This window comes from Mastacembelus armatus, chromosome 14, assembly GCF_900324485.2.
Source record: "Mastacembelus armatus chromosome 14, fMasArm1.2, whole genome shotgun sequence".
NCBI classification, from domain to species: Eukaryota; Metazoa; Chordata; class Actinopteri; order Synbranchiformes; family Mastacembelidae; genus Mastacembelus; species Mastacembelus armatus.
In genome coordinates this window covers 17,022,540-17,042,670 of record NC_046646.1, presented here as the reverse complement: position 1 = coordinate 17,042,670, position 20,131 = coordinate 17,022,540, and the positions used below count along the sequence as shown (strand labels likewise).

Genomic DNA, 20,131 nt, shown 5'->3' with positions numbered 1-20,131 from the left:
GAGCACGGGCTACTGTAGTTCACTTGAACGACCAATTGGGGGCTGGCGGGAACTGTTGTCAGAGAAGGGGAAGACAAAGGCCGCTGCACAACTGCCGGCGAGCGGAAGAGTAACGTTTCTGACACGAAAGGGCTGAGGTGTGCACATGGAGTCGCTGCATCGGAGGATAATAATAATATAGTTCTGTATGGATACTTCTGCTTATCACGATCGTAGTACTACTTATAATTCAGCATTGCTTACGGTATGTATGATCTTTATTCACTGAAAGTGGAAAAGCGACTGTAGCGGCTTTAGGCTAAGGTGTTAGCAGGCTAGCCTCCAGAGCGCTGGTAGTTAGCGCTGGTGTTAGCGCATGTAGGCTGTTAAATGGAGATGATCTTAACACTGACAGGATTCTGATACTTCAGTCATTGTTTATCAGCTCTAGCTTACGTGCGTTTAAACCAATCCACAAAATCAAACCAATCCAGGATGTTTGAGCCATCACTCTAGCTGGGCACATGGGGGATAGGTTTGGCTGTATGTATACATTTAGTTTTATAGTGTTAGTGTATTGTTTCTTCATGTTATGGTTATAAAAGTAGTGTACTTTCCTGAGACATGTCTGACCACTACTGATCTAGCTTGTAATTTAATGATTTGTATTATTTCCTGCAATAATACCAGTGTTATTAACATGCAAGTTACCACTGTATAAGCATAAGCAACAAAGACAAGTTTTGGTTCAACAAATTTCAGTTGTCTCATGTTATAAATCATTTCTCATAGTCAACCCAATCATATAATGCATTTCCTTGTGTAGCAGGCACTGTATAGTGTTAAATGGAGGCAGATGATTCACTGTGGCGACCCCTGAAGGGAGCAGCCGAAAGGAGAAGAAGAAAGAAGCAGGCACTGTGTAACTTGTATTTTTTTCTTCAGGTCCTTTGGACGTGAGCCCAATTGCGGTGACATGGTAATATTTTTTGAATGGCACTGGACGGCTGTGGATCTGAAGAGCAGTAGTGGTTTGCCAATGACTGATGAAGACGCTGGTTTGGGGGCTTTGGCCTCACCACTGGCGGGGTATTTGGGAAAAGTCAGTAGAGCTCATGTTTTCCTCTCGCTGTCGTCACTTGCGCAAAGCTGAATTGTATTTGAAAATACTGTGACTGGACAGTACCAATCCAAATTATACAAAAGAAAATAGAACACAAATGGAAATCTTTGGTTGTAAAAGGCGAAAGTGTTTTGGAAGGCTTAAAGCTAAGAAGGATGTGAAGAGTCTTAAAAGAAACTGTATTTCAAAAATATGTTTTTCTTACATTTGCTTCTCTGTTTTAAAGAAAATAATGGTTTACTGTCACTACTTTCTTTATGTATATCTACCATATATGTACCATTAATACTATTACTGATTACAATTTGGCAAATTAAATTAAAAATCATGTCTGACGGTTGAGTTTTTTTTTAAACAGGTACAGGAAAGAGCTGCTTCACTGCAGTATTGTCCTTGGTGTAGTTCAAAGGGCTTAACCTGTGCTCTGCGCTCTTACTGCATCAACCTTCAGGAGTCTGTCACCCTCTGCACAAACCCAGAGGTAAGTCCCTGTACTGCAGTTGCACACCTTCATTCAGCTGAACAGTAATGTTTCATGTTTTTTTTTTTTTTTTTTTTTTAAATTCTGTTTTTTGCCACATAGTGCCTTTTCCCTCTGGTCAGTCAGTCCTTAGAGGATGTGTTGGCTAGTTTGCGTCCTGTGGAGCCTGCTGTTGGAAACAAGAGAAAAAATCCCCTGCCAATGGAAAAGGATGATCTAATTAAATGCTCCCCCAAACGTCTGCGATCAACTGAACCTGATGATCACTCTGCTATAAGCATCAATAATGGCCAACATGCAGCACCCAAGGCAGGTAGTGAAAAGGTAAACAGATACCACAGGGATTTTGATTGTCCAGTTGTAGAGACAACCAGATGGGAATCGCTCAACAGTGAGGATGCTCCAGACACAGAGAACACTGCTTGTAATGAAAGTGTTGCACCTCTTTCGTGTTCACCCTCTGCTGGACACCTGCAGAGCTCTTCAGAAGCCTTGTTGACTGCTGATGTGGAAGAGCCTTTGCTCTCTCCTCACTGTGGTGCTCTTGGTGTATCAGAGGCAGAGGATCACAGACAGAAGAGTAGCCACCCTGAGCTGCTGAAAAGACGGTGCAGGGTGCCCTCCAATCAGTCTGGCTTCGCAAATGAGGACATTTATTCAAATGAAATCAATACACCATTACCTCAGCTCAATGAGCAGACAGCAAGGACAGAACAGAAATCACAAACTGCAGACATCACTGCATATGCGAACGTCAAGTCAGAAATGGAAGATTTGTCCTCTACCTCATTAACAGAGTCAGAGGAGCTTGTATCTGTTCCAAATCAGCTTTTCTGGAAGAATAGTGACAACCTGTGTTGGCTGAACTCACTGCTTGCTGCTTTGGTAAACTGTAAGAGCTTGAAAAAGTGTAAACCTAAAGATGAGCCTCACCAGTCATCGGTCTGGCAACTAATGAGAGGTTATGAAGAAGTTTCTGCAGCCTTCCAAGTCCATCAACAGGCTGGCAGAGGTGAGTTAAAAAGATAATCTATAGTATATATGTGAGTAAAATATAACTTTTCAAAGTCAGGAGTTTTTTTTATTTTTGAATGTTAGATCCTCAATCAACAGAAAGTTGGCAATTAATTTCCTTTTTTTTTTTTTTTTTTTTAAATAAACTGCTGTTGTCACCTATGTTTTCTCACTTTCTGTTCATATTAGAAATATCACTTGGCCTCAAGAAAGTGGTTTGTGTCGTAGTTTTTGTGATTTGAATGACCTGAACAGAAGTGTACTGTCATCTGACTGTAAATAAGTATGATGATTGACAATGTGCCGACCATTGTCTAAAAAGAATTTGAAGTGAATTTACAGTTTAATGTTTTATAATATATTGCAAATGCTTTGATGTGTGGTTTACTTATGTGGAGTTGTTTGTGTCTAGGTCGCATTACAAGGGTGCCAAATCATATGCTGCAACAGGCCAACAAAGACCTACAGAATCTCAGGACCTCAGTCTTCAACCTACTGCAGCCTAAGCTGCACTGCAAACTGGGTAATCAAGTGAATTTGTCTCATATTAAAGTTTCTAAGAAATTTAAAGAAATACAATGTGTCTGATGGGAATCCAGTGTAAGATCAGGAAGACTGTGTAAATGTTGTTGTGCTACTGTGAGTAATGTGGAGATTTCTGAGCAAATGCTTTTCAAACTGAGCGACACAATGCTCTGAGGACCCCTCCAGCCTTTTGTTCATGAATATTAGAGTTCCTAGAGCCTAACACCTCTTTTTGCTGAAGAGATTACAGGGACACAGGAGAATGTGTAGAAGTAGTCTGTGTTGTTTTGGCAAGTTACTATGTGCAGACCGATATCTTACACATAATGTGAAGAGCTCTGTGTAAAAACTAAACTGCTAAAGTTTAATTACCTAAACTGCCTTTGTTAATTCTACCTCAGTGTCTTTAGTACTTTATATATTATACAGTCAGGAGTTCCTGTTTAGTATCCAAGGCAAGAGTTAATCTTGAACTTTCAAAGCATCTATGATCTGATAATAACAGAGATAGACTGGTCTGAACATGCAAGCTTTGGATTTTTCTTCGGCTTGTTACAGGCACAACTTGGGAGAACTTGCTTAATTGTTTTCTTTCTTTGGATGCTGGAAAAACAAAAGTAGCAGGCCAGGTGGCATCTAAATGAAGCCAAAGAGACAGACAGATGATTTCTAAAATCCAACCCACATCTTATCCTCAGGTTGAATTCTTTGGAAACAGATGCAACCGTAGCTTCTGTCAATGTCGTACCTGAGAGTGTGCTCTAACAGCTGCTTGTTTGTGCTTTTTCAGGTCAGAGGGAAACGCCAGTGTTTGCCATGCCGCTTCTGCTTAAGATGGACTCTTGGGTGGAGCCTCTTTTCCAGACAAACTTTCATTGGGAGTTTAAATGCAACGAATGCAAGATTGTTACAAAAGAAAGGTAGGTGATGAAATATATGGTTTAATGGTACATGTTTTATTTCATTCATTAATGCATTGGTCTTAATCTATTGAAATCTGCTTTTTGACTTCAACTTATTCAACTGTAGACAAGAAAGTGTTGAAAGTAATTGTGTTGAAAATAATAATGCTGGGAACAAATATCTGCCTCACTGTACAGTAGCATCTGGATGATGGCCCACTCTGCCTCAGGTTTGTTTGTACTGAGAAAAGGCAAAATATTAATTATTGAATCATTTTAGTTTAAATTCCTTTATTCCTCTTATTCTCTAAGCACATTGGCTTATTTATCCATAATGGATTGTGAGCAGTGGATTGTTGCTTGATCTCTAGTAATGATTAAAATTTACTTTTTGCTTGTTAGTGATATAGAGAGAAAAACCATTTAAATGAAAACCATTTGGAACATGTAATCAGTGTAACAGTGCATGACCATGTTTTGGTAATGTACAGTCTCCAGACATAATATGTGAACACTTTGGAATATGAGTTTTTTTTTTTAAATTATTTGCATTAATTGGTCATAAAAGGTGATATTAATTTCATCTAAGTCACAAGTATAGACCAACACGATGTTCTTACTGTAAGAACACACAAACCGTTATACTTAATGTCTTTGAAGACACCCATGAAACATTCCTGGTGCTGCTGGAAAAACTAAGTGAAGCCTTGGAATTAATAACTGGTTGAATCTCCCTTGGCAGCAATAACCTCAACCAAGCATTTTCTGTAGCTGCAGATCAGACCTGCACAACACTCAGGAGCAATTTTAGATCATTCTTCCTTACGGAGCTGCTCAGTCATATTATTTGGATGTTATAACACATCATTCAGTTAGACAATATAAGTATGGACAGTACATTGATTTGTGCATTATTAATCAAAGTAGATTGTTCATTATTGTAACTTTAATGAAGACTGGGCCATATGTGATGGCTAATGTATACAAAAATGCATGTTCTTCCTGTATCCATACTCATTTGCAATATCATATTATATTGTTACCAGTCAAATATGATTCTGTAATAGCTATATGAACTGAGAAAACCTGTGCAGTGGTAACAAAACATTAAAAATGGCTCTCACATTTTCCCAGTGCTCAAGGTACTCTCTTTAAATTGTTTATTTTGTCTAACTAACAGTTGGAGAGTCTTCAGTTTACAGTTTGTTTGGCATTTTAGCTGACAGCTGACTTGACATAAAGCAATCGGTGATCAAAACTGGTGATCCATTTTCTGTTCAACTAATTGATCAAGGGGGGATGATCGTTTCAGAATTGCTTAGGACGACTGAGAAGGATGGTTTTAGAGGTACAGTGTTTTTGAAGGGCAGCCAAGCAGATAATTGAATTTACTGTCTAAAAGGAACATTATTGCTATGGTTGCTATTGCTATTAGATTGCTTATTACTGCAGGCTCGGCGTAGACATATGAAGACCACATTGTGAAAAAAAAAAAAAAAAATCAGTTTTATTTCTTCTTTTGGAAAATGGTAGCCTTCAGAAACTGTATAAATCCTAAATATATTTCATGTTGACCTTTTCAGGGTTATGAAAACTCTTCCCACTTTCACAAATGTTATGCCTGATTGGCACCCACTACATGCTGTTCATTTGGCCCCGTGCAATGTATGCAGAAAAAAGAATCAGAGGAGGACTATGATTCTGCAGAGGTAAGACTTTAAACTGTCAGCTTTTAGTTTACTACATGTTGAATGCTATCATCTGTTTAGCCTTGCCTTGCCTTGCCCCCTGGGTCAAAACATCAAAATAAAATACAGCACTAATTGTGACATGAAAAAGTTTGGAGGACGCCATAAAGATTCATAACTTGTCTGATAAATTACAGACTTATCATCAATAGTCAGTGTTATAATTTAACAGGAAATGCAAGTAATCTTAGAAGAGAGCATATGTTCTTTTAATACCACATCCCATATATATTTCAAGTAGTAGGTGCAGCCCAGTTTCACTTGTTCAGATGATGATTTTGCTTTAGCTTTTTAGAAACCATGTGTTATAATATTTAGATCAGCTCCTAGCTCAACCTCCACTTTTCCATACATGTAGCTATTTAACTTTTGCATTGTGTTCTGTTTAGAGTGCCTCCGGTGTTTGTGCTGCACTTTGTCGAGGGACTTCCTGACAATGATCTCAGAATCTACTCATTTAATTTCCAAGGGAAGCGCTATTCAGTGAGCATCGTCATACAGTATGACCAACATCTGAAGCACTTTGTCACCTGGGTTTGCAATTCTGATGGTAGGTATTAACAGCTGAGTCCATTATAGTTTTATTGGGTTTTTGTCCCTGATGACATGTAAATATGTCTGGTGCTGACTTTTTGAAATGTATTTCAGTTAATTAGCTTGTTGGCCAGTTTGCCATTTTATTACAGTATTTTTACATTGGTTACTGAAGTTCAGTGTCAGAACTATATTTCTGCTTCTCTCTATCAATGTTTAAACTACATGCACACTTGATGCAAAACCACAGACACTTGAACTATTTTGATATTTTGATTCCTTTATATTGTAGTTTGCCAACAGCACATTCTGCTGGACAGTTCAAGTAATGTTAAACTTTTTGGCAATGTAAGACTTGTCATTTGTACTGCTTTGTGGTTTGTCACCTTTTATCATTTTTTAAATCATTTATAATAATAATAATTTTATTCTTTCTACGTTTCATATTTGCAATTTCAATATTATACAATATTTTGTATGTGTTTGTATCGTCTTGGCCCATATTCTCCTTTGGTCTCAGTGAAACAATTTCTTGGTTTATTTAACCAAGAAAGTGCTGTATGTAACACATTTCTTCATTTCTTCAAGTTTATATTATACATTTATATTTTCCAAATAATATGTGATAGTAATTGGTGAACACTTGGTTTGGCTCAGTCTCTCATTATTACACAAATATACACGATACATGTGCTGTTTTAAAATCATATACTTGTGCATTGCAGGATCATGGGTGGAATATGATGACTTGAAACATCCAGAGTGTAAGATCCATCAAAAACTCCCAGTACCTGCTCAGGAGATCCACATTGTCTTCTGGGAGGTGGAGGGGGTTGAACAACTGGGTGTCTGCTCACCCTGCAGCACATTTTCTGAATCTCCACCATCTAAAAATGAGATGAACCTGAGTCTAAGTGACAGAACACTAATAACAGATGAGCAGTTGACATGTTCTCCAGATAAGTCTCTTTTCACGTCTCATAATGACACCGACATCGTCTGTGCATTCTCAGTATCTGAAGACAACAGTGACATCATGGATACAGCAGTCATAACCGGCGCTGAAACGTCGATCGGCTCAACAACACTGCTCGACACCTTCGAGGGTCTTAGCCACAATGACATTATTACACTCACACTGGTAGAACTAAAAGCTGATTCAGAAATGCAGCCTGCAAATGACAACGGACAAACTAAGAATTTGAACGTTCCTAATGAGAAGGAAATACTTGAAGCAACACCAGATAGTTCCTCCACTGTAGTAAGTGGTAAATTGTGTCACGGCCCTGTTGTTGAGCTTCTTACCACCTCCAACTCATCTGATCATGAATTTGGAGATGGCTCATCTAGAGATCCAACATTTGTACCTGGTGCCAGGAGAGGACAAGGGAGAGGAACTGACAGAGGTAAAACCATTAGGAAACAAAAAGGTAAAATGTCAACCCCATCAAAAGCAGTTACACATATTTCACCACCAGTGTCTTCTGAGGACTCAAAAATAATCGATAATAAACCCCCACATGCTGACGCTCGGGATAACACCCCACCTATTGAAACTGCACAGGAAACATCCCCCGTGTCTTCTACTGAGACCTCACCCCTGTCCACCAGCCAGACAAGTTTCACTGAACCAGCAACACTAGATCAGAACAGCCGCTGGACCTACATGCTCAGCAAACACCCGCTAAATCAAGGGCAGAACCCCACTTTTAAACCTGCCCCTACCAATGCATGCACCTCTGTTGCACAAAGAAAGCCCAGTCCTCCCAGTCACTCTACCCCTAACCCTGTGAGAAGACAGCAGCCTCCTGGAGGACTTTTTCCAAAGCCACAGCTCAGGACAGAGGACAGTAATGGTCTTCCACTGAAAGCAGCAGAAATGTATGGTGCCTTCGGTGCAAAGAGCTCAAACTCAACAAGTCTGCTCCCATCCCCTGCACCAATCACTGCCAAATCACAGCTGCCTCAACCCATCATTTCTCCCCACCATAAATCACTAATGACTACGATGGTGTCTGGTATATCACTCCCTGAAATCTCCTCCTCAAAGAAGAATAGCAGCCAGTCCTCGAAGGTTCCTCCAGGTCTCAGCGAAACTGAAGCCCTGAGGTACAAGCTGATGAAGAAATTGAAGGCAAAGAAGAAGAAGCTCGCTAAGCTGAATGAACTGTTGGGTCATCAGGGGGGAACCGGCCTCCGACCAGACAGCACTGACCTGAGCTCTCCTAATACTGTGAGCTCCAGTACCTTTGACGGCTCGACCTGTGAGGACTTGCTTTCAGACCTAATCTCACCAGCAACAACAGTCAGCAACCTGTCTCCAGACAGCACCGGCCTCCTGGAGATGCTCGCCAATGGACAAGACCAGTTGGACTGTGGGGTTAATGCTGTTGGTGCTATGTCGCAGGTGAACACTTGTATTAGCGAGCCCAACCCTGAAAGCTTCCTAGATGAGTTTCTCTTGCAGGTTGTAGCTCAGAAACCGACTGAGATGGAAGCCGAGGCTCTCAGTGCACTTGAACTTTTCATTTAAACTGAAGGGGTAACTTTGCCTTACTGTTATGAAGAAAGTTATGCATTAACTTGTTTCTTGTTTCATCTTTGAGTAGGAATGTATTCTGATGGCTGATCCCATTTCAAATAGGTACAGTACCCAGCTTTAGTAAGATCTACACCCAGTGAATCCCACATCAAATCATTTATGCATGTTCATGGCTTAGTTAAGTATTTTTCTCTTGCCTCTCTCTCTGACACTATAGGCATCTGCAAAAACCACCAAAAAAAAAGCAGATGGATACAAAAGCATGATAAGTCTGCTACTGTGGCATGGCAGAGACTTAAATGTTCAGCAAGTCAGCAGAACTGCAAAATGTAGTGTTTGCAGAAGGGAGGATGTTAACATCTATCGTATACATTTATGTTAACATGATAATCACATGCTAAATTTTAAAATATATTTTTTTTCTTTTTTTTTTAAATCAGCACTTATTTTTTTTCTTTACAGATGTCTTCATTCCCCACAAAATAAGACAATTTGATAATGTTATTGTTAGTGGATTCAAGTTTCATAAATTGGTGTATTTATTTATGTTATTAATTTAGATAATTAAATGAAGTGTTTGAGGTGCTATGTTGAGACAGGTTAGAATTTGTAAATCACATCATGGATTTTTTTTTTTTTTTTTTCCTGCAATTTTGGCACTTTGCTGTTTATACTGTACATCAAATGTGTAGCTGGTTGTATGAATCCACCATGTTTGCAGCCAAAGCTGTTTGTTTACTCTGTTTTGTTGTTTTGATAAATTACTTGAAAAATCTCATAAGGCATATTTTTAGTGTTAATAAATACTTTGGATGACTAATTGTGAGACTTATTATGAAATTCAACTATAAAAGAATGTGCTTTTTTATTAAACTAATGCTCATAACTAGTTTTTATAGGGAAATAAAAAATGATATATTAGTCACTGTATATACTTGTTTGAAGTCATCCAAATACCTAGTAATATTTGAGCATCAAGCTTTTCCACATATTCCAGATAGTTAGTACAAAATATTATAGTACAGGTCAACTTCAGACTAGCTTTCTTTTTAGCTCAGGGGCTCGACTGTTATCCCTGGAGTTAAAAATATTACCATGTTAAAGTCCCGCAATTCAACATTTCTTAGGGTAAGATCAGTTTTTACCTCCTTGACCATAATGTGTTCGCATCTGTCTTATTAGAAATATTTTCCAAAATAGTTTAGTTTCAGATAATGATTTTGTTAAAACCCAGTAGACTTTACTAAAAATCATTCTGACCCTCAAAGAATGATTGTTGTAATTTTTGTTGGTAAACTCGAATTTAAAAACGTCACACGTAATAGTTGTAGCAATATTTACTTACAAAGCTGAACTGTATTCTTAATACCTTAAATTAAAAAGGTAGTTCCCATACCGGGAGTCGAACCCGGGCCGCCTGGGTGAAAACCAGGAATCCTAACCGCTAGACCATATGGGACTTGCACCAACGATTTGAAATCCTTTATTTTTAAATAATAATATTACATGTGTTTTATAGCTCTACATATATGTGTGTATATATATATATATATATATATATACACACACACACACACATATATATATAAAAAACATATATACATACATTCTATAGTGTGTGTGTGTCTTAAGTATATCTTAAGACGGGCACCTGAAACCTCATTCATTACTCTTGTTTAGAAATCCATTCATAAGAAAATAAGTAATTTCGCAAATCGGCAGTGTTGCTTCCAATGCGGGACAAAACCCAGTGCTTTTGTACGAAATTGTAATTTAGAAAATGATCTTAAGAAAATCTTCTTCCAAATAAGTCATATTAAGTTTCAAGGTTGCAGTTTTGTAGCACAAGAAACTCACTTTTTTTGTACCTTTCTGCTGCAACTTAACAGAGAAACACAGTTTGACCTTTTGGGTTAAATTGTGGAGAAATGATAATTGTACAATTATACAAACACAAGAAAATAAACGCAGTCATGAAGCTGCATTACCGTTCAAAAGCACATGCAGGTGCTGTTTGACTGTAGTTAGGCCAAGCCTGTAAGACCCAGTGAGTCAGACAGCATTTTCCTTTACTTATATACAAATGCACTATTTCACAGCAAACCAGTAGTGGAGTACTGTTAAGTACATTTGCTACCTTAAGTACAATTTGGAGGCACTTGTGCTTTATTTGAGCGTTATAAATTAGTATTTATGTCAGACTATCTGAATCCAAGTTTGTTAAGCAGGCTGAGGGTAAATAACGACAAGAGAGAGCAACTTTGGACTAGGAAATGGTGGATGTATATACAAAGTCCAGGATAATCAGGAGACCAAAACCAAGAAGAAAAAGTAGTGGGAACTCCCAGGGATGGCAGGAAGTGGAAAGACATGTCACAATAAAAGTCTGCAACAGGAAATGCAGGCAGGTCATGACAGAATATTTAACAGCTGCAGTTACTGGCTAGTTTAAAGATGAAAACTTTACCTTGACAATGTATCCATCATCTCTACCTGTTTATTCCTATTTAGGGTCACAGGGATCTGCTGGACCCTATGCCAGCTCTCTTTGGGTGAACGGCAGGGGTACACCCTGGACAGGTCACCAGTCCACCAGTCACTCTTATGGGCAGTTTAGAGTCACCAATCAACCTGACATACATGCTTTTGGATTGTGCAAATCCAAACTGCACACAGAAACGCCCCTGCCGGGTTTTTGAACTGTGAGGCAATAATGCTCACCACCAATCCACCGTGCTGCCCCACACTACCAAGAATGCTGATGAAAATCCAAATTTACAGTAGGCTTAACGGTTATGTAAATTTATTTGCAAAGCACTGAACTATATGTGTGTGCATGTGTGTGTAATCTAGCAAGTCTTACACAAATACACACAGAGGAAGTAACAGGCAACTTGTTTGAACCCCTCTGTTTCAGGCCATTATTTACATAAAGAGGAAGTCAGGAACAAGTGGGTATGTAGGGTGGAGGTGAGATAGGGACTATATGGTGTCACAGAGATAGATGATGCTCTGCAAATCCTCTGCTAATACGTGAAGGAGAAGCTTTGTCTGCCTCAGCATCCACCTCCTACTACAACTCGCACGGTGATCATGGACTCCAGCAAAGTGGTGGAAAACATCTACCTCCTGGTCATTGTCACCCTCATCAGCGTACTTCAGAACGGTGAGAAAAAGCAAAATGCAGCATCTGGCACAGACAGTAGAAGTCAATTATGAAGGGCTATACTGTGAATCTGCAGTTAAAATGTTTTGTTTTTTTAATTATAGTATTGTATTGCTTTTTTATTTGTCTCTGTTTTAAGCATTTTTTGCCCAGAAGGTAGAGAGCGAATGCAAGAGTCAAAAGACTCACACATCTGCTTTTGAACGAGTGTCTTGTGCCAAGTAAGTACCCTTTCTGATACTGATCTTAAGCTAATCAAACATGTATTCAAGTAAAATAATGGACTATATGTAATTTTAGTTTCATACTATGAAACTAAAATGACTATGAAGTTTCCGTTTTTACATTCCCCAAAATATTTGTTCTACTGAAAGAAAGAAATATTAATCTTAAAAACTTTTGGAAATGGCTTTTGGAAAATGTGTTTGCAATTTTCAATTTTTGAAGGCCTAGACATATCTAAAGGTTGAATCATCTATAGAAATGCAAGAATAGAGACAATAATAGCTTTGCCCTACATCCACAAATTGGGTGTGCTTCACTACACTAAACCAGAAATTCAATAACTTCCCGGTCGTTGCTTGAGTCATTCAATCAGTACACGTGCAATGATACAAAAACAATTCCTCTGTTGAATAAATACTACTACAATGCTATACTACTATTCATGCTATAAACTTTCCATTTGTTTTTACATTCTCCCAAATATTTCTTCCACTGAAAGGCCTGAACATTTCCAGACTGGGGGGAAAAGCTAGTGCAGACTTGATTAGGCAATTGAAACAAATTCCCTTGGGCTTTTGGAAAATGTGATGTCCATTTTTCATTTTTTAAAGGACACATACAGTGCTGTGCAAAAGTTTTAGGTACTTTAGATGTTTTACATTCTTATCATACAACACCATCAGGTGTCTGACTGATCCCAGGTTCATTGTGCAGTCCATTGTGCAGGACACCAAGTCCATAAAGAACCCACTAGAGTTCATGAAAAACTATTTTCAGAGGCAAGAAGAACCAGGAGTCCTTCAGCAGGTTTTGTGACCCCCAAAGAGCCTAGATCTGGGCAGTATGGAGTCAGTCTGAGCTCATGTGAAGAGACAGAAACACTTGGACAGCCTGGATCTACAAAAAAGCTGCAGCAGCTTCTCCAAAGTGCTGCAAAGAGATCTGCTGCTGGTTTAAAGGGAAAAGGGAAGGTGTTTGGTATGTAGTTAATTTATAAATCAAAACATAGTTTATATTTTTTATATTAAAAGCATCCTCTGTGTATTTTTAGTGCCTAAAACCCTTCTACAGTACTGTAGTTGATCTTAAAAACTTTTGGAGACGGCTGTTGGCGAATGTGATGGCTATTTTCACTTTTTAAAGGCCACATAGTTAATCTGAAAAAGAACAATGTAGGATTAGAGACAATAATAGCTTTGCCCTACATCCAGAAATTGGGTGTGCTTCACTAGACGAAACCAGAAATTCAATAACTTCCCGGTCTTTGCTTGAGTCATTCAATCAGTTCACGTGCAATGATACAAAAACAATTCCTCTATTGAATGAATACTGCTACAATACTATACTACTATTCATGCTATAAACTTTCAATTTGTTTTTACATTCTCCCAAGTATTTCTTCCACTGAAAGGCAGTCGCCATTTGCCTGAACATTTTCAGACTCGGGGAAAAGCTAGTGCAGACCTCATTTGAATATGTTCCTGGGAAAACAACAATTATGGAAATTTTATTTTTGCACATCCTCAGTTGTGAGTCATCATCATCATCATCATCATCATCATGGGTTCTGTTAAAGTTAAAGTAAAAACTGCTCATGCATTTGCGGTCTGTGGTTTGTGGACATTTTAATATAGGATAACATGTTAACGAACATAAACAAAAACATTTGCCAACTCCAATATATGGACCTTTTTACATCTTCATTTCAAGTAACAATTAAGGGCAAAACATGAACTGAATAGTTTTAGCTCTGCAAATGACAACTGAAAGTATTTTATCTGCGCTCATTCCCTTTTAATTTAAAGACAATTTTCTATTTTACTTAAAATCTATATTTTACTTCTGTGCTTTATTTTAATTCTTGCCTATGTACTTTTAACTTGTATTTCATTTCTCTGAAGCACTTTTAATTACTCTGTGTATGAACTGTGCTTTGCAAATACACGTGCTCTCCCTAAAAATAAAATGCAGCATTAAAGATGATAATACCTTAGCTCTAGTTGCACTTTGACAAATACGCTAACCAGAAATTCAACATAACTTCTCGGTCTTTGCATGAGTCAGTTCACGCACAACAGTGCACTTCTTGACAAAAACAACTCCTACGTTAATTGAATAGGTAACAATAGGTCTACTTGCTTTGCAGCATTTGATTTTAGACTGTTGACTGGGAATTCCAAAGAAATTACTAAGAGCTTTTGGAGAATGTGATGGCCATTTTCAACCTTTAAAGGCCACATAGTTAATCTGGAAAACATAAAAAGGGTCTACAATTTTTTTTTCTTTCAGCTGCTCCCACTAGGGGTTGCCACAGCGAATAATTTGATTCACATGATTGATCTGGCACAAGTTTTATGCTGCATGCCCTTCCTGACACAAACTGGGTTTGGGACTGAAATTAATACTGCACTGGCTTGTGCAACCTCAGTGGCTGAGTCCAGTGACCAGGGTCACTGGACTCAGCCACAATGCAGTCCCTGCATTGTTGTTCTTTGTATAGATACATTTGTAGACCCTTTTTAAATTTTCCAGATTAACTATGTGGCCTTTAAAAAGTGAAAAATGGCCACCATATTCTCCAAAAGCCAAAAGTAATTTGTTTGGATTGCCCAGTCAACAGTCTAAAATCAAAAGCAGCAAATCAAGTAGACCTATTGTCTGCTGGTTAACTATTCAATTCATGGAAGAATTGTTTTTGTGTGTGCACTGTTGGACTGAGTTAAGCAAAGGCTGGGAAGTTATGTTCAATTTCTGGTTTTAGCCTATTTATCCAAGCAGACCTAACTTGAGTACGTAGAGCATTATCATTATTATCGCTAGTCCTGCATTGTTCTTTCTAGCATAGACACATTTCTTGATGCTTTTATTCATTTATTTCTTTTGCTGCTGACTGTCCGGTGAGTCCCTGATTTTGTCAGATCTCAAACGCTAAGAAGGGCAGGGACTGGTTAGTACTTGGATGGGAGACTGGCGTGGACTTTTTAAAGGCCACATAGTTAATCTGAAAAAGAACAATGCAGGATTAGAGACAATAATAGCTTTGCCCTAAATCCAGAAATTGGGTGTGCTTCACTAGACTAAACCAGAAATTCAATAGCTTCCCGGTCTTTGCTTGAGTCATTCAATCAGTACACGTGCAATGATACAAAAACAATTCCTCTATTGAATGAATACTGCTACAATACTATGCTACTATTCATGCTATAAACTTTCCATTTGTTTTTACATTCTCCCAAATATTTCTTCCACTGAAAGGCAGTCGCCATTTGCCTGAACATTTCCAGACTGGGGGAAAAGCTAGTGCAGACTTAATTAGGCAATTGAAACAAATTCCCTTGGGCTTTTGGAAAATGTGATGTCCATTTTTCATTTTTTAAAGGACACATATAGTGCTGTGCAAAGGTTTTAGGTACTTTAGATACTAGGTACTGCAGACCTCATTTGAATATGTTTCTGGGAAAACAACAATTATGGAACTTTAGTTGTTGCAGGTTATTAGTTGTGTGAGTCATCATCATGGGTTCTGTTAAAGTGAAAACTGCTCACGTGTTTTCAGTCTGTGACCTGTGGACATTTCAAACTGGGATAACATTTGATGAACGTAAAAGCCAAACATAAACTTCTTTCTTAAAGTAAGCATTTGCTAACTCTCACAGATTTACCTTATTTCCTCATTTCAGGTGATAATTAAGGCCAGAACATTCACACTGTTGAATAGTAAACCAGTCGACTTGACTTTTGATTTTAGACTGTTAAACTGGTAATCTGAACAAATTACTACAAATGTATTCATACTGGAAACAAAAATGCAGGATGATAATAGCTGTGCCTAGATATATAAATTAATTTTGCTTTGACAATTAATCTAAAACCAAAAATTCAACTTCCCAGCCTTTGCTTGAGCCATTTTATTAGTCCACATTCAACACTGCACTTCTTGTTTTAAAAGGCAACATCTGAGCCACATCCTGTCCTGTTGTGATTTCAAAAATATTGCAAACACTAGCCTCTAAAATGTGATGCAAACTTTTAGAGTTTAAAAGTTAGCCTCCTTTGTAATGTGGCTTGTTCATTACACATTTTCACATTTTCAGTGTAATGTATGTCTTTAAAATAAAAGATATGTGAAAGAAAAAACATTTCTAGCTCATGGTTCATAGTGACTGTATGAAGTAAAGTCTACTTATAGCTAGACCTACATCCAAAATAATTTATTTGATGATTGTTGTCAGAAATTTGAAATGGTCTCTACCTTTAATCTTATAGCTTGTAACAACAACCCAAAGAGTTTACTGTAGATGTCTGTGACTTTGTCATATATTCACATGAGAAGATGGAACCTATGAATATTTGCTTAAAAACTACTTTCAAAACTGTTGCCAAATAATTATTATCTTAATGGACCAAACAGTAAAATGCTTGTGAAATAATGTCTAAAATGGCATGGTTATGAACTAATTATTGCATTTTATTGCAACAGCCAGCACATGCTGACTTGGAGGGTCAGCTCAGTTTTTCTGGGGTTTACAATTCTGCATTGTTGCCTTCAACACTCAAAAATCTATGCTGGATTTCGTAGCTCATTCTCTTTTTTATTCTTATTAATTAATAGGATTGTTTTTTTTTTCATAGCCACTTCTGCTCTACAGTCTGAAAACATTTCCTAAAAGCCGTTGAAAAAGGGTTGGTGTCAGGCATGGTGTCTGTAACAGACTGGCAATTGCTTCATCATTTCACATTACTGTTGAGTTCCATCAAATGTGCTAATTACAGTTCTTGTTTATGCTTCTTCCAGTCGTAACTGTATGGATGTCTACCCCACATTCTTGGCAGTGATGTGGTGTGCTGGTCTGTGTCTCAGTCAAGGTAATCATTAATCAGAAAATGTAAAAGAGACAAACACACTGAGCAAAGACAAACAGGTTCATATAATAGTGCTTTTATTCTATAGACATTATTTGCATAATTTACTTCTTAAGGTATGTTGAAGAGGTAGCAATTATATTACAATACTAAAAGTATGTGACACCTGAACGCTACACCCATATACACGTGACTGACTGGAAAGCTATTCCGAGAAGTCATTAAAGAGCCTGACTGCTGGGAACAGATCCCATGTAGCCACAAAAGCCAAATATAAAATATATTTAAAGAGGCCTTCTGATCCTCTGTTTCTTCCTGATAAGTAATGCAGCCTTAATAAAATAATAAAAGACAAACAGAAAATAAACATCCTTTGTGGGTCACATTTCATGATAATAACACAATTGTATGTACTACCAGACCCTTTCTAAACTTTTGTTTTTTAAATGTGTTTTCTTTTTTTGTTTTTAGCTCCTGCTGCCTTTGCTGGGATCATTTATCTTCTAGTCAGGCAGAAGTATTTTGTTGGCTACCTGGGACAAACCTCTCAAAGGTAAACAAACACAAGCAACCTGTACTCAGTGTGTGTTTCGAGGTGGCCTAACAAAGTTTTTATTTCTGTGTAGCACCCCAGGATACATTTTTGGAAAACGCATCCTCTCCTTCCTGTTCCTGATGTGCATTGTGGGCATTTTCAACTACCTGCTGTTGTGCTACTATGGCAGCGACTATAAGGAATACATGGAAACAATCACCAAAGCTGCATCAGCTCTCCTCCTCCTGCCTTAGTTCAGTGCACATCACTTAACAACATATACCCACATTTATCTTTTACCTGATGACAGCCCTTGAATTAAAACATAACATTTATCATATTCAACTTTGGTTAAAAAATAAAACTTATACAAAATTAGTGACTCAGTCTGCAAACATTTGATTGTACAATTGCACACATTCGATCCCTGTAACCACCTGTTGAATATTTACAAATCTAGTCTTATTAGTCTAAAGAATGTTCATTCTGTTGAAAATGTCCTTGGTCCATTGTTTCTATTCACGGAAGAGAAACTAAATTTGGACCCAACAGTATTCAGAAGTGAGTCACTGTTGTCCCAACAGGTAGACTGGTCCTTCATCTGACAGGCTGGTTAAACGCCCTTTTCTTGTTCTCTGGAGAAGGCAGTCCCAGACTCCACCAAAAACTGACAAGGCCAACTGGATTTTTCTTCACTCTTGTTATGTAGGTGGTTCATGTCAGTTTCAGCTTGAATAGTAAGAGATGAGAAGATAAGTTAGGTAAGTGCCTATGCGTGTTATTATTACTTAATTAAAAACAAATGACAGATAATTACCTTAAATGTTCTTTTGCTGCAACCAAACATCTTTGGGAAGTCAAACAAGGCATCAGAAGAGTATTTGAGGGTGAAGAAAACATCTCTCCAGACAATTTTGTGTTTCTTTAGCCCACCAGTTGCTAAAAGGTTGTTGTTTTTTGCTGCCCAGCTCTCCATTGCATCAGTCAAATCAATCTGACATAAAGAAAAGTCAATGTTAAAACCAAAATCTGAAAGGTTTCTCAACAAACAACCAACCAATAGCAGCAGATCATGGAATGATCTGAATAAGAGAAATGTGGCATATGAAACACAAAGTGTAGTCCTGCTTACCTTCAATCGATAGCTTTCCCCAGCTACAGAAGAGATGGCCCAGTCCAGGCCTTTTGCCATGTGCCATTGGACGAATGAGTCACCGCCATTGACACACACCATGAATTGCTTCAGCACTAAAGACAGGATTAAAGATATTGTCAGGTAAAGTGTTGCTCTAACAGTTTCATCATCATCATCAAGTAAAGGCTGCATCTAACATCATCTAGCATCATAACATCATCAGGTGCCTCTGAGGATGTTCACACTAAATTCATGCATTGCATTTCATGTTAAAACAGATTGTAGTTTACCTCTGGGTTCCGTGGCTGCCTTTTCTTTTGATGACACGTTTCCTTCACAGGCAGAAACCATTAGATAGATCTTGCTGGACAGCAGACGGTTTCTCATCTTGGTGTACTCCCCTAAATTGCGCATTTTAAAAGTCCTATGAGGGAAAGAAAGCAGAGATGTTCATGTTCGTCCTATAGATATAACATTTGTGTGTATGCATAATGTTGTGCCTCATCCTGTGCAGTATTTTTCCTCACCTTCCCTGCGAGTTGTTGAAAATAATCCTCCTCTTGCAATCATCAAAGTCATCGATGAACACCAGTATGTTTTGCGGGTCGCTGTGTATCACGTAACCGGAACCCGAGTCGAGCCTCTCCACGCAGAAACCTGCCGGAGGTTTTTTCAGAAATTCTTCCATTTCTGTCACGGTCAACCTGCTGTGAGACACTTTCTTGAGAGACATGTTGAGAAGCTTTTCTGTGATCTGTCTTCTAGATGCGAGTTCTACAGGTTGCATTTACTGCCTCAAGTCTTCAGCTTTTATAGGCTATGCCCCGCCCACTGGCAAGTTTGACACGTTTACAAAATAAAACTCCCAGGTTTCCTTCAGCGACAACGCTCAAATGGGGGCAGTAACTGTGTTGGACCTAAAGTTATAGTAGATTAATCAATTAGTCGATCGACATAAAATAAATCAGCAATTGTTAATGGATTGATGATTTAGACAGTTTACCAAATAATATTATTTTGCCTATTAAATACAAATAACATTTTGTTCCAGCTTCTTGGAAATAAAGATTTGCAGCTTTTGGCTGGTTTCTATCATCTTTAGGTAACAATTTTGATAACATCATCAAAATGCTGCTAATATTTGTAGTCCATTAAACTTTTAATAAATGAGTCAGCCAATTAACAGAAAAGTGAATTACATCATGGCTTTTTATTTGGGCTTTTATTTTATTTTTTCTAATATATTCACTTCGTTTTTCAATATGAAACAGCTCTTCCAGTGGTAAATTTGAATTTACTACTTTATTACTTGATCAAGGTTCCTCCTAAGGTTGGTTGATTCTTTCCTGAATATACAGA

General features: G+C 38.0%; 3 protein-coding genes and 1 non-coding gene across 4 annotated transcripts; 2 read left to right on the top strand and 2 right to left on the bottom strand.

The window, feature by feature from the left end:
- Window positions 1-85: 85 nt before the first annotated feature.
- Window positions 86-9,078, top strand: uspl1 (ubiquitin specific peptidase like 1). Its single transcript, XM_026328278.1, has 9 exons — window positions 86-244; window positions 925-1,081; window positions 1,461-1,583; window positions 1,686-2,595; window positions 3,010-3,120; window positions 3,913-4,042; window positions 5,608-5,733; window positions 6,162-6,322; window positions 7,032-9,078. The coding sequence occupies exons 2-9, from the start codon at window positions 956-958 to the stop codon at window positions 8,837-8,839; spliced, it is 3,495 nt and encodes a 1,164-aa protein (XP_026184063.1). The 5' UTR covers window positions 86-244; window positions 925-955; the 3' UTR covers window positions 8,840-9,078.
- Window positions 9,079-10,235: 1,157 nt separating this feature from the next.
- On the bottom strand, window positions 10,236-10,307 carry trnae-uuc (transfer RNA glutamic acid (anticodon UUC)). The gene has a single exon. It is a non-coding gene; the product is annotated as a tRNA-Glu (tRNA).
- A 1,470-nt stretch (window positions 10,308-11,777) lies between these two features.
- Window positions 11,778-18,019, top strand: alox5ap (arachidonate 5-lipoxygenase-activating protein). Its single transcript, XM_026328942.2, has 5 exons — window positions 11,778-12,014; window positions 12,154-12,235; window positions 17,035-17,105; window positions 17,574-17,655; window positions 17,729-18,019. Exons 1-5 carry the CDS (start codon window positions 11,942-11,944, stop codon window positions 17,889-17,891), a joined length of 471 nt encoding a protein of 156 aa, XP_026184727.1. The 5' UTR covers window positions 11,778-11,941; the 3' UTR covers window positions 17,892-18,019.
- On the bottom strand, window positions 17,687-19,598 carry medag (mesenteric estrogen dependent adipogenesis). Its single transcript, XM_026328941.2, has 5 exons — window positions 19,300-19,598; window positions 19,063-19,196; window positions 18,770-18,885; window positions 18,455-18,631; window positions 17,687-18,366 (listed from the first exon to the last, which is right to left on the bottom strand). The coding sequence occupies exons 1-5, from the start codon at window positions 19,557-19,559 to the stop codon at window positions 18,352-18,354; spliced, it is 702 nt and encodes a 233-aa protein (XP_026184726.1). The 5' UTR covers window positions 19,560-19,598; the 3' UTR covers window positions 17,687-18,351.
- Window positions 19,599-20,131: the final 533 nt, after the last annotated feature.